Below are 15426 nucleotides of genomic sequence, written 5' to 3' on the forward strand. Positions count from 1 at the left end.
TTTACCCACCAGCTTACCAGTCACCCTTAATTCTAATTGTGTGGTTTTTAAATTGAAGCTGTCCCAGAACACAAAGTGCGCCGGACAGTGGCTCTCAATAGCATTATACTGCAGAAAAACAAACTCATTTAACAGCGCTCAAATGCAACAATTTCTATCAGGAATAAACTCACGAAAGGCAGCCCAAATCACAAGAATCAGACATAATTCAGTGAGAGCGCTTCGATACAACATGAGTTCTGGGATGGGATGGAAAACCAAAAAAAGGAAGAGGCACAAGTGGAGTGTGACATTGAAGTTCTGTTTCATCATTGCATGTGGCATGAGCAAGTGAAAAGGCTGGTGAGCTACTAGGCTAAATTCATTTATGAAGACGGTCAGAGCTACTTTCTTTCAGATGAGGGTGGATGCAAAAGATCCCAAGCCATTATTGGAAGAGCAGGATATTTAGGCCTGCATTTATCCCTCAACCAACATCTGAAAAACACATGTACTAGTCAATTCTCTCCCTAACATGGTATGCAGTGGGTCAAAATTACAAAACACAGGAGATAATATAAAATCATATTTGACATGTTAATGATATAGGACCCCAATGAGAAAATTTAACACAATGAGCAGCAATAAACAGAAATCCTTAGTCAACAGCTTGTGTAGTCACAATATCAACAAATAAATGTAAAACATTCTGCTTTAATATCCAATATATGACAAAACTTCAATGACCTCTTAAAGGGGCTGTGCAATTGAAATGATAATGGGGCGGGGCGGTAGTTACATTTTCAATACAAAGGAGAAAGTCAGCTTAGAGATGAGCCACCAATTGGTGCATTAAGTACGAAGGACACGATCCTTAGATTGCCAAATGTTTGAAAGATTGCTGCCTTCCTGGGCCAACTTGTTTTGATTATTTTCAATGAATTTGCTTCAATACTAATAAATACTTAGTGATCCAGGCACAGATATCAGGAGAAACTTGATGACAATATTAACTCCAACATATACTTCAATTCTCACATTACACCCCCTTTCATCCCTTTCTTTACCATTTGCATCTAAAACTTAAATGTTACTTTTACGATCTGATCTATCACATCCTTCCCAAAATGTAAAAAAAATCAAGCACACTTAGCAACAAGTACTCAGCATTCAAGTTAAACTGTCATGACAGGGCTGGGCGAGGAGAAAGGTGGCAATCTTTTCTGTATTTGTGAAGAGCTAGTAAAGGTTCGGCAAAGCAAAAGCAATCAGCTGGCTGACAATGGCAAAATGTTACCACTTTCAGAAAGTATACAGCTTCTGTCGATGGCAATATTAACAAAATTATGCCTGCTGGAGGCAGCCGTGTCTTGGTTGCCATTTAGAGGGAAACAGTGGGCAAAGTACAATGGTCACAGAGTTACAAGTGGGCGTGTGCATCACCCATGGAAACTGACCTACAATATAAACAGGGAACTTTTTAGCGCGAGAATACATGGTTGGTGCTGAAATATAATTGTGCAAGTCTTCTTGGCAAATTTTTAATCATGATTTTATAAAAGGGAACTGGATAAGCACTGAAGGGAGTGGGACTAGCTAAATTTACTTGCAAGAGACCGAGCATGGACTCAATGAGCCAAATGGCCTCTTTTTTTGATTTAATATTTTATGTATATCAGGATGGCGTTAATCATGTATTGAAATATCTAAAAATTAGAAAAGGAGTTGGTGAGTATCTATTAAATAACACACCCGAAATAAAAAAAATTTTAAATCACAGGAGCTTAAAGTAGCTATAATCACCAGCAATTAGATTGAGCATTTTCACAATAGGATCCCACAATTTGTACGGGTTCATCATTAAAGACAGTTTGAAATGATCCCTTCATTTGTGCTATCTGGCCAGGAAGACTACACCCCATGGTTGGGAGGGAGTACAAGAACAAAAGAACAAAGTAAAATACATAGCAGTAAAATGTACTGATACCCAAGTGCGTTATGACAGAGTAGGAACCCTACAACATTTAGGGTGCATCTGCAGAATAGTTTAGTGCATATGCACTTAAATTAGTGCCAGAGTCTAGCATTACAACCACTTGTCTCTGCAGGTGAATTTTCCAGATGTTAGCATAAAGGTCGCTACACTCGTGGTTAGAGAATTCAGATAACTGAGCAAGTACATTGGCAGCAACAAACCCAGCTAACAGAATTCTTATCTGAAGGCAGCTGTATCGCTTTAATTCCAAAACATTCAAAAGGAATACAAAAAAGATGCACGGTTAATTGATCCTTTCCCGGTATGTCGAAATCAAGCACTGAACTAAACCTTATATTACAGTCACTGCCATTATTCTCAGTATAATGATTAGGTAGTGATCAGTGCTAAAACAATAATAAGAATGTATAGTCAAGTTACTGCAACTGAGCAGATCTGGTGTAATATCAGAACGAAATTTTATCATTTTAAGTGAAGAAGTATTTCTTAGCCTTATTTACATTCTGCAGAGTCAGTTACCTGGCTGAATTTTGCTGCTGTATTGCAGCTGCCCGTTGGTCACTGGCTGCAGAGTAACAGCACTGCCTCCAGACAGGCTGGTCAGTACTGGTGTTGCGGTCCCAGATGCTGATGGTAGCTGCTGGCCCCTTTTCAGCAGTTGCTTTTGCTCCTGGTGTCGAAAGCGTGGCGGTACTTCACGAGGTGGATAACGAGACAAGGCTTGCTGCTGAGTGTTGGCTGGGACCCGCTTGGCATTGCTATTGTTGCTGGTAGTTATGGAAGTGCCGCTGTTAGGGTTGGCAGGCTGAGGCTGGCTTTGACTGGTCTTGGTTGGTTCTGGCACTTGACGGGGGGAGGGGGGGGGAAAAAAATGGATCAGTTAGTATTACTGCATGGACAGCTTATTGAACATTCACTGCATCAATGAGCACTGGTGAACATGAAAGGGGTGTTTTTTTGCAAGGAAGTGGGGGGGTGGGTGAAGAGAACAGAACACCTCAATCTGGTTAATTTCATATCCAAATTTCTGTTAAATACAGCAGTGGATAGCAAAACTCCAGAGTTTCCTTTCACTGAGGTGCTTTACCAGGAAAAGAACTGAGCAAATTTCCAGGAAAGAAATGGGCTGCACAAGTGCAGTGAAATCTTAAGTACCTTAAAGAATTCAAACATAATTTACAAGAATATTCATACCAGGCTAGCCTGAATACAGTTGGTTAATTTGGAGCCCCATGTGGGAGCTCGTGCAGTTAATGTCAATCCAAGTACTGAGCTGCAGTGTTGCTTAAATAAGGAGCAAATACTCAATTATACTGAATGAAGAGAAGGCCGAACAGAAAAATTCTCCTGGATTCTGTTGGCAAAGCATGCCAAGTGTCTCTTGCAATGCGCAAGGTGTAATATTCTTTCAATGTGTAAAACCCAGGAACAGTAGCCTTTGCCAAACTGTTTTTATTGGTTGGATCTCTGCAGATTCCAAATGAGTTTCACCATTGCATCTTAATGCCTTTAAAACATTATTTGCCAAATTAGGAACCCTGACAACATTTTCAGAGATGGAATTTAACCTAGAGCTCAGTATAGTATTCAACCAAATATACACAGATAGTAAATGTACATCAGGCAACATATGTGATGGAGGCAGTACCCATGCAACATTCTGCACGGCCCATGTAACAAAATGTTACACAAAAATACTGCATTCCACAACATACACAAAAGCCAAACTTCTGACCACCGTAAAAATGCATATCCATTACCGTTCTTATTAACCATCTGGAGTAGAAACAGACAAGGCCCGTTGAACATTGATCAGCAATGCTCACATTCCCAGTCCATATAGCCAACATCACACACACTAAACTACTGAAATCATGGAAGGCTCGGCGTTATTCCATTGTCTTCAACCACCTTATATAAAAGGCTGAGAATAAAATCCTTCTGTAGACACCACCCCCCTGCCAAGCAAGATACTGCAGATGAAAACAAACTTGTTATAAGCTTCATACAGAATTAGATTGGAGTGCTATGGCTATAGTACATGAAACTGTCACATTATTAGAGCTCAATGCAAAAGAGAAGCAGCTACAAACCTCAGCATCATTTTCAAGGACACAGAAAATAGGTATTTAGTCCAGAGTAAAGGAAGCCAACCTTGCCCCTGACCCCCACCAACCCAAAGCAGGGTTGGCATGGTGCTGACCTAATTTTCTGTTATTTCACAGCTGAGTGAATACTGACAAGAGGCAGGCAGAAGAGCTGTCCATGCACATGGCAGTTGAAAGCAGACAGCTCAGTGGACGCTCACAATACTGCACATCTGATTACCTGAATTCTTCTGAAGCAAACTGCTGGATTGTCCTCCAAACAATACACCTTAGCTGTGCTCTCTTCCTGCCAAAAATTCTAAACTGCATCCTCCTGGTTAGCTGGGCAGTTATTATTTTGATTGAATTTGTGAGCAGTGTCTGTGCTAATATGGTTGTGTGGAATATTAAGCTGGGTGGGTTCATGTAGCTCCCTTAGCTCATTGGTTTTACTGTACATTTCCAAATTCCAAGGGCCACCCCATTCGCCATCCCCCGCAAGCCCCCCTCCCCACCACTGCATTGCAGACACTTACTTTCTGTTGCATTCTAGGTTATAAACTTTGAAGATCAGTGTCAGAGCGAATGCCACAGATCTAAACATTAATGCATCATGTGTTTGCTGCACAAATGTTCAACTATGCAAGCCAGCTAATAGCAGCGATATCTTTGAATCTGAAGGCTTGACTAGGAACAAATACATCTTCATTACAATCGAGTAGATGAATCAAGCTCAAATGCTTTTGAAAAATTGTGTGCATAAATAAATTCTTGGTAATATATGAAGACTGAACTTCACAGTAACTAGAGTTTTCAAAATATGTCTGGAGGTCAGCTGTCAAACATACTTTAAATATTAAAATGGAACAGACAATTCAGTTGCTGCAGGGAAGAAATACAGATTCAGCACAACTGTTACTAGGATACAGAAATCAATTATTTAGTATCAGCAACACAGCTAAACTGGCATAACCGAAGATGATGCACTTATAAGGTGATGTATAATTTTTTTAGTCAGGCTTTATGCCATTTTCTAAATACAAAGATTTTGCATCCGATAGGGCATTCCCACATCACAGAAATGTCTCAAAGCACTTCACTGCAAATTATCTTTAAGCGCAGTGACTTGTGCAGACAAATACAGCAGCCATTTTGCACACAGCAGGATCCCACTAACAACTGACTAAAGGGTTTCAGCAGTGTTTGAGGGAGGAATGCTGTCCTGATTGAGTTCAGATAACTAATCTCACTAATTCTTTGTTTAACATTGTGGTTGCATTCCTGAAAAGCACAACTTTAAATGAAAAAAAGTTAAGCAAACCAGGTTTTCCCATTACAACCAATAAGCTTCAGTTAGGACCTTTCCAGTCAGGGAGAAAATTAAAACATTAGTAAGCTTAAATACTTTACATTGCTAAATTAGCATATTCATAAGCTAAGTAACTTTAAAAATATAAAATAAATATGCTAACTTTTTCTCCGTGCACACCCCCACCAATCGTGCGCCCCAGCCTGCCGCTGTTGACCCTCCCACTTGCTGCCAACTATGCTCCCTGACCCTCCTGCTCGCTGCCACCGACAACCCCTGCTTGCTGCTTCCCTCCCCTCAACCCTAGCTATCAGTAAGGGCTCAGGAGATGAGCAGCAAGAAGCAACCTGAGTATCAACAGCATCAAGCTGCAAGATCCAGAGGTAAGCCGCAAGCTGAAGAGGCGACGAGCAGGAGGTTCGGCCAGTGGCAGGTCACGGAGTGGGAGAGGCCACTCCAAAATGGTGCCAACTGGGTAACATGACCCCAAGTCACACCCACTGCAAAACAACATTATTGCGAATCCATAACGCTAAATGCGAATACTGGCCCTGTTAAAAACACAATGTTAAAATGAAACGACTTACAATGGGACGGCTTGAAGCAAGGACTTGCTGTATTTGAATATTAATAGTTCTCACAATAATAGTCAAATCTCACAAGAACCCAAGAACAACAGGAACCACTACAACCAAGATTAGTTTGTAGTGGCGCTGAATCACCACTGCTGAATCGGTTATACAGATATTTTTAATGCATATTTATTCAGAATCTGACTGGAGCTTGAATCCTTGCTTTCGCATCTTCAAATAATATTCACATTAATGCTTTGCAGTATTAATTCAATTCAGAATATAATAAATTAGACTCAACTAACAACTTGACGTTCAATTTCCCTTAATAATCAAGTCTGGATGAAATTCTGATGTCTCCCAGTACTGTTCTTCCAGTTTCAAAACATCCAAGTGACAGTTGTTTGTAAATTCATCATTACCTAAGGAAGAACTGCATGCACCACAGGAGCAAAGGAGGAGGAGAGGGGCTCACAGAATTCATTCACTGAGTTAATTGGAAAGTCCCAGGTTAAATCATCAGTTCATACTGAGCTAACAGACCTCAGCCATGCCAACAGTAGTGGTGCTAGAACTATCCTCAGACATGCTAGAAAAGTCAGCTTCTGATCACTATTCACCGGCCCTTGCTTAAGTGTTTATATGTGAATGGCAGGTGAGGATGGGTGGCTGTGATTTTGTATACTGGTTGATCGCTTGCAAACGTGAAGAAAGGGCACCTGGGAAGAGGCCATGTGACCAAGGAAGGAGTCAATCTCTCTGGGGGAGGTGGGGTGCAGGAAAAAAAATGCATAGGCATAGCACAAGAACTGGTAGAACAAAAGAAAGGCAATCCTACAACAGCACCATATGAGCACTGAAGGATTTTAACATCTAGCAATACCTGTTCCATAACCTAATTTTCATTATATTATGAATGGGATAAAATAATATTGATCTAACAAAATAAACTCACACTGCAAAGTCCTCCTACTAACATCTGGGGACTTTGCCAAAATTGGGAAAGTTGTCCCACAGGCTAGTCAAACAACAACCCGACAGTCATATAGTTACCAAATCATACCTTACAGCCAATGTCCCTGATCCCTCCATCACCATTCCTGGGTATGTCATGTCCCACTGGCAGGACAGAACCACCAGAGGTGCCAGCACAGTGGTATACAGTGAGGAGGGAGTTGTCCTGGGGGCTCTCAACATTGACTCTGGACACTATGAAGATGGTACTGAAGGAATACTGCACGGGGGGGGGGGGAGAGAGAGAGAGAGGAGGGAGGTACTGAGGGAGTGCCGCCCTGTCAGAGTAACACTTTGGGACAGGTAGGAAAAGTGGAATAAGGCCAATCTTATTGCACAGTGGAGCAGGCTTATTCATTCCTCATTCTTTCCTGGGATGTGGGCATCGCTGGCTAGGGCTGGGGTCACATGTAGGACAGATTTCAGGAAACCTGACAGCATTAAATCTGACATCCAACATTAGTGAACCAGATGGGTTTTTGCAACAATCAGCAATGGTTTCATGGTCAGATCATAAGACTTTTAATTTTTATTGAATTCCAATTTCACCATCTGCTGTGGTGGGATTCGAACCCTGGTCTCTAGAGCAGTCTCTGGAATACTAGTCCAATGACAATACCACTATGCCACCGCCTCCTCTCCTATTTCTTATGATCTTACTGCTCCATGCTGAACATCGCCTGGAAGAAGCACTGAGGGTAGCAAAGGCACAGGATATACTATGAGCGAGGGCTTCAATGCCCATCACTAAGAGTTGCTTGGTAGTACCGCTACTGGCTGAGCCCTGAAGGATATACCTGGACTGAGCCTGCAGCAAGTGGTAAAGGAACCAAGGGGAAAACTTACTTGACCTCGTTCTCACCAGCCTACCTGCCACAAATGCATCTGGCCATGACAGCATTAATAAGAGTGATCAGTGCACAGTCCTTGTGGAGACACTAAGTTTTATCTTCACATGGAGGGTATTGTCAATTGTGTTGTGTGGTGCTATCACTATGTTAAACGTGATAGATTCAGAACAGATATGGCAGCTAAAACCAGGCATCCACGATGGCTGTGGGCCATCAGCAGAATTGCATTAAATCACAATCTATGGCCTCATGGCGCAGCATATCCTTCATTCTACCATTGCCATAAGCCAGGGGATCAATGCTGGTTCAATGAGGAGAGCTGGAGGGCATGCCAGGGCCAGCGGCAGGCATACCTTAAAAATGAGTTGCCAACTTATGAAGTGACAACACAGGACGACATGCATGTTAAACAGTCAAAGCAGTATGCAATAAACAGAGCTAAGTGATCGCACAACCAACAGGTCAGATCAAAGCTCTGCAGTCCTGCCACATCCAGTCGTGAATGTTGGGGAACAATTAAACAACCAACTGGAGGAGGAATTTACATAAACATTCCCATCCTCAATGATGGGGAAGCATTTGAAACCATCTTCAGCCACAAGTGCCAACTGGATAATACACTCAGCCTCCTCTGTGGTCCTCAACATCACAGAAGTCAGTCTTTAGCAATTCAATTCACTCCTTGTGATATCAAGAAATGGTTGAAGGCACTGGATACAGTAAAGGCTATTGGCCCTGACAACATACCAGAAGTACTGAAGACTTGTGCTCCAGAATTAGCCACACTCCAAATCAAGCAGCTCTGGCATCTACCTGACAATGTGGAAAATTGCCCAAATATGGCCTAAACATGAAAAGGTCAAATAAATCTGTCCAATTACCACTCCACCATTCTACCCTCAATCATCAGCAAAGTGATGGGAGGTGGCATTGATAATTCCATCAAGATTAGCCATGACCTTAATGGCAGAGCAGGCTCAACGGGCCATATGGTCTACTCCTGCTCTTATCTCATGTTCTTGTGACACTTATTCAACAATAACCTGCTCACCAATGCCCAGTTTGGGTTCCAACACAGCTACTCAGTTCCTGACCTCATTACAGCCTAGGCCCAAACATGGACAGAAGAGCTGAATACAAGAAGGAAGGTGAGAGTAACAGCCTTGACATGATGTCAGCATTTAACCAAGTGCGTGGCATTGAGGAACCCTCGCAAAATTGAATTCAATGGAAACAGGCGAAATGTTCCACTGTGGGAGTAATGCCTAGCACAAAGGAAGATGGTTATGATGTTGGAGGCCAAACATCTTCAGCTGCTTCATCAGGGACCATCTCTTCATCATAAGGTTAGAAGTGGAAATGTTCGCTGATGATTGCAGAGTGTTCAATACCTGGTGGGCTGATATGTGGCAACTAACATTCGTGCCACATAACTGCCAAGCAATGACCATCTCCAATGAGAGAGAATCCAAACATCTCCCCATGACATTCAATGGCATTATCGCCACCAAATCCCTCATCGTCAACATCCTGAGGGTCACCATTGACTAGAAACTGAATGGGATCACCCATACAAGTTCTGTGGCTACAAGAGGTTGTCAGGGGCTGGGAATTCTGCAGTGAGTAACTCACTTCCTAAGTCCCTAACACCTGTCCACTATCAACAAGGCACCTGTCAGGAGTGTGATGGAATACTCACCACTTGCATGGATGAGTGCAACTCCAATAACACTGAAGAAGCTTCACACTATCCAGTACAAAGCAGCTCGCTTGACTGGGGCCCCAACCGCCACCATAATAGTTCACTCTCCCGTCAGTGCACAGTTCAGCAACTTGCCAAGTCTCCTTTGACAGCACCTTACAAGCCTGCAACCTATACCACCTAGAAGGGCAAGGGCAGAACACCATTACTTTCAAGTTCCCCTCCAAGCCCCACACCATCCCGACTTGGAACTTTATCACTGTTCCTTCAATGTCACTGGGTCAGAAACATGGAACTTGCCTCCTAACAACACAGGTGTACCTAAACCAGATGGACTCCCTGCTGTTCACCATCATCTCAAGGGCAATTAATGATGGGCAACCAGCCATGCTCATATCCCATGAAAGAATAAAATGCAATATTCCATATCTGATATTTAAATTTTCCTAGACATCATATTCAAGGTAATGCCTTTACAGTCCTTGAGGCTCCGCACTATCACTGGACAGCACTAAAAAAGGATCTACCCTCTGCTATTTATAGAAGATCACAAGACTTATCCTTGCAGCACTTAAAGGAGCCTGGGCAAATTTTTAATACACACCATTACCTTTGTTACCTTCTAGCAAACGGTATTTTACTGTTCACTTTCCTAGTTTTATATTGTTACTGGCCAGCTAGCGTAAATAAGAACACCAACACAATTTGCAATGTCTGAGGTACATACAGAAATAGTCACCACAAGACATGCTCACAATACACTGCTTGTAATGAAAACTGTGTTCAGGTGCTACAAATTCACTGCTGAACAAGAGTATAATTGGCCAGCCATGTTTTTAATATAACAGTTATGAATTGAAGGATTAGTTCCACTGTTCCAAGTTTGGTCTCCAGTCTGTGCTGAGTTAGCAGATCACAGTTCAGAAGTAACAATGGTGCTACAACTGGCCATTGCACTTCGGTTTAGAGAAGTCAGCCAAGCCAGGATTCCCACTCCAGATCACTCTGGAGCGACGCCTCTGGAAATCACATGTAGAAGTCTGAAATGGACAGGATGGGACTTGGACACGATATCCTCTACAGTTAGATAACGGGTTTAGGAGTTATGTTGGGACGCACACTATAAAATCTTTTCCAAGTGATGAAGTTTAACACCTTCAGGAAGACAAAAGTTGGAGGAGACAAGCAGAAAAATGCTAAGGGTGAAGAGTAGTGAAGTGAGGTCAAAGATGACTTACAATCACAGCAAATGCCAACACCCAGAAGCAACCTATTCTGCATTGAAGACAATTAAATCAACAGTCACCTGTAACAATATTAAATGCACTTTGGTTTCTGGGATTTCCTGTAAGCTGGCTTCCCAGACCATTACAAACCCCTTCCACTTTTACTCACTGACTGGGCAACACAGAACCATCTCAGTTCTTGCGCACATTATATGCAGTATTCAGAATGCTGTATTGTCCAAGAGATGACATGTTGAACCAAGGTCCTGCCTACCTGCTCAGGTGAAAGTAAAAAGATTCCACAACACTACTGGAAGACAGGCTTAATTGTCACGCAGGACAATGGGCAGCAAGACTCCACCACCAGTCCCTGTCCATCGCAATCTCTCTTGCTCCAGTCCAGATGGTGTCCTATTCTTTAAGGTCCTCCATAAATGTACTTCGCCAGGTCTTCTTTGACCAGCCCCAACAACTTCTTCCATCTGGGGTGCCCATTCCACTGACACTCTGGTGGGGTCTAAATCCAGGAGGCGAAATACATGTCCTGCAAGCCTCAATCATCTCTATCATGATATCCAGCAGGCACCTCTGACTGGTCCTTTGTAGTGCTTCTTCATTGGTGGTACTCTCTCCATGTGATGCTCAGGATCTTATGCAGGCAGCACTGATGAAAGACATCCAACTTATGTGACACCTTTGCTGTTTTGTTCCATGTCTTGCTGGCACAGGTTGAGGTTGATACTACTATGGACATTCAGAACAGTAGCTTCATAGCAGTGTTGATGGTGTTGGCTGCCCACACATTGTGGAGCCACTGGAAGATGCTGCTGCTTTGCCAATTTTTGTTTGGACATCAATCTCTACATTGCCCTCCCTGGAAATGTTGCTTCCTAGGGAGGGGAAATGGTCACGTCCTCAATGTCCTGTCACCCGACGGTGATGGGCAGGCCTTGCGGCTGTCCATTTGTCATCGCCTTGGTCTTCTCGCAGCTGATGTGTAGAGCAACCTTGGCGCGTCTACTCTGAAGACCAGTGGTTGTCTTGGAGTGCACATGCGCAATTCATCGGCCAGCAACGAGATGTCATCTGCAAAATCCAGGTCTGTCAACCGGTGGTGTTGCCACAGGATGCGAAAGTTTGCAGCTGCCATCGCTGTCTTCACGATGAAATCAATAACCAAGAGGAAAAGGAATGGGGAGAGTAGGAAGACTACTGAAAGAGTAGGAGGGTATTCTCCTTTTTTCTTGGCCAATATTACTCCCTCAAGCAACAAAAACAGACTAACTGGTGAAATATTCGCCTATGCTGCTGTGTGTTAGACTCTGTTGCATCCCAATTTCCTGCTATATTTGTCTACATAAGTCACTGAACATATTTAATAGAAAAGGGTGCAGTGCCACAGATTGGCAGATAGTTAATGTCAGAACTGTATAAAACACTGGTTAGGCCACAGCTAGAATGTTGCATGCAGTTCTGGAATCCGCTTTATAGGAAGGATATGATTGCACTAGAGAGAGTGCAGAGGAGATTTACCAGGATGTTGCCTGGGCTGGAATGTTTTAGTTATAAGAAGAGATTAGATAGACTGGGGTTATTTTCCCTGGAGCAGAGGAGGTTGAGGGGGGACATGATTGAGGTTTATAAAATTATGAGGGGCATAGATAGGGTAGACAGGAAGGAACTTTTCCCCTTGGTGGAGGGATCAATAACCAGTGGGCATAGATTGAAGGTAAGGGGCAGGAGGTTTAGAGGGGATGTGAGGAAGAGCTTTTTCACCCAGAGGGTGGTGGGAATCTGGAACTCACTGCTTGAAAGGGTGGTAGAGGCAGAACCCCTCATAACACTTAAGTATTTGGATGTGCACTTGCGATGCCATGGCATACAAGGCTATGGGCCAAATGCTGGAAAATGAGATTTGTATAGTTAGGTTCTTGTTTGACCAGCGCAGACTCGATGGGCCTTATTCTGTGCTGTAGACCTCTATGACTCTAATTCCTAATCTAAGGGGGACAGGGAATTATAGACCAGTTTAAAGTCAATGGTAGGAAAAAATAATAGAATCCTCACTAAAGGAGAGAATAGAAGAACATCTAGAAATTAATAATAATGAATAGTCAACATGGATTTCAAAAGGAAAAATTTTGCTTGACGAACTTTATTAATTTTTTTTAAAGTTATAGAGTGGACAATAATAACACAGTATATATAACTTATCTGGATTTTCAAAAGGGCCTTGAGAAATAGCCCCATAATAATCCCGTAAAAATGGCTGAGGAGTGAACTTAAAGTGGTATGAATAGTTTTGTTAGAGTAGATAGAGAGAATGTTTCCTCTTGTGGGGAAGAGAGTCACCAAGAAATCCAATAGGAATTCAGAAGAAATAAAAACAGAAAATGCTGGAAAACTTCAGCAGGTTTGGCAGCATCTGTGGCTGCCAGACCCAAGTTTTTCCAGCACTTTGTTTTTATTTCAAACCTCCAGCATCCACTGTAATTTGCTTTTGTTTTAGGAATTCAGAATCTCTCAGTGCAGAAGATGCCCTTCGGCCCATCAAGTCTGCACCGACACGTGAGAAACACCTGATCTACCTACCTAATCCCATTTATCAGCACTTGGCCCATAGCCTCGAATTTTATGACATGCCAAGTGCTCATCCAGGTACTTTTTAAAGGATGTGAGGCAACCTGCCTCCACCACCCTCCCAGGCAGTGCATTCCAGACCGTCACCACCCTCTGGGTAAAAATGTTTTTCCTCACATCCCCCCTAAACCTCCTGCCCCTCACCTTGAATTTATGCCCCCTTGTGACTGACCCTTCAACTAAGGGGAAAGCTGCTCCCTGTCCATGCCCCTCATAATCTTGTACACCTCAAATCAGGTCGCCCCTCAGTCTTCTCTGCTCCAACGAAAACAACCCAAGTCTATCCAACCTCTCTTCATAACTTAAATGTTTCATCCCAGGCAACATCCTGGTGAATCTCCTCTGCACCCCCTCCAGTGCAATCACATCCTTCCTATAATGTGGCGACCAGAACTGCACTCATAACTCCAGCTGTGGCCTTACCAAGGTTCTATACAACTCCAACATGATCTCCCTACTTTTGTAATCTATGCCTCGTTTGATAAAGGCAAGTGTCCCATATGCCTTTTTCACCACCCCACTGACATGCCCCTCCGTCTTCAGAGACCTATGGACACACACGCCAAGTCCCTTTGTTCCTCAGAACTTCATAGTGTTATGCCGTTCATTGAATACTTTGTCAAACTACTCTTTCCAAAGTGTATCACCTCTCACTTTTCAGGGTTAAATTCCATCTGCCACTTATCTGCCATTTGGCCATCCGGTCTATATCTTCCTGTAGCCCAAGACACTCAACTTCACTGTTAACCACCCGGCCAATCTTTGCGTCATCCGCAAACTAATCCTCCCCCCTACATAGTCATCTATGTTGTTTATATAAATGGCGAATAATAGGGGACCCAGCACAGATATCTGTGGTACGCCACTGGACACTGGCTTCCAGTCACTAAAGCATCCTTCTGTCATCACCTTCTGTCTCTTACAACTAAGCCAATTTTGAATCCAAGAAGAAACTTCTTCACCCAAAGAGTGGTGAGAATATGGAACTCGCTACCATAGGGCCTGGTTGAAGTGAATAGTATAGATGCATTTAAGGGGAAGCTAGACAAGCATTTGAGGGAGAAGAGAATTAAGGGGTACGATGATTGATTTAGATGAGGAAAGATGAGAGGAGGCTCAAGTGGAGCATAAACGCAGACATGGGTTGTTTAGGCCGAATGGCCCGTTTCTGTGCTGTCTATCCTATGTGATATATGTAAACAATTTGTCAAAATCCTGCACCTACTGCATGATGGTATGGTTGAACGTATTTGTGTTTGCTGTAAGATGACAGGTTCCTTCGCAATAACCAGCAGCGTAAATCAAGAATGCGTCTTGCCTCCATCCATGCAGCACCCACCCCCACCCTGACTCTTCAATCTCTTCTTTGCTGCAATGCTTAAGGAAGCCACCAGAATCATGCCTGCAAACATCAACATTCGATCCCATTCAGAGAAACTCTTCAAGCTCTCCAGGCTATGTGCCTCCACCAAAGTCAGAGAGGTAGTAATCAAGAGTTTCTGAATGCAAATGACTGTGCCCTAGTTGCCCACAAGGAAGACATCCAGACTATGGAAAAAAAATTCTCAAATACTGCCAAAACTTTTGGTCTCCAAAATTCTCTCACTTTGGTAATGTGCTCTCTACAGGTGCCATTATTGATGAATGTATCCATGCACACATCCAGAAAGCAAATTCTGGCTACAGCCGACTCCATGATTGTGCATTAAGCCATACACTAAAATCAAACCCTACCAGACCATTGTCCTTACCACCCTGCTGTATGGTACCAAATCCTGGTTGGCTGTAGGCGCCACATCAAAACTCTGGAATACTTCCAAAGACACCTAAGGTCCATCATAAACAACAAGGTCTTCCATGTGCTGGCCTCAAACAGCATGGAGAACACCCTCCAGAAAATTCAATTTAGATGATCAGGTAAAGTCTCCCATATGGTTGATTACAGGAAGCCCAAGCAGATCTTCTATGAGGAACTGTCTCAGGACAAATTACATCAAAGTGATCAGTGCAAACAATAAAAGGGCACCCAAAAAAAAGCCTTACAAACTTC

General features: G+C 43.0%; 1 protein-coding gene across 9 annotated transcripts in view; it reads right to left on the reverse strand.

Annotated features, from left to right (window-relative positions):
* Positions 1-15426, reverse strand: part of LOC144690709 (trinucleotide repeat-containing gene 6A protein-like) — a 248042-nt gene that overhangs the window by 93821 nt on the left and 138795 nt on the right. For all 9 annotated transcript variants that reach the window (XM_078558471.1, XM_078558467.1, XM_078558472.1 and 6 more), the window contains exon 5: positions 2495-2818. In XM_078558471.1, the coding sequence (XP_078414597.1) occupies positions 2495-2818 (324 nt within the window). The remainder of the gene's footprint in view (positions 1-2494; positions 2819-15426) is intronic.

This window comes from Cetorhinus maximus, chromosome 15 (assembly GCF_964194155.1).
Source record: "Cetorhinus maximus chromosome 15, sCetMax3.hap1.1, whole genome shotgun sequence".
Lineage (NCBI taxonomy): Eukaryota > Metazoa > Chordata > Chondrichthyes > Lamniformes > Cetorhinidae > Cetorhinus > Cetorhinus maximus.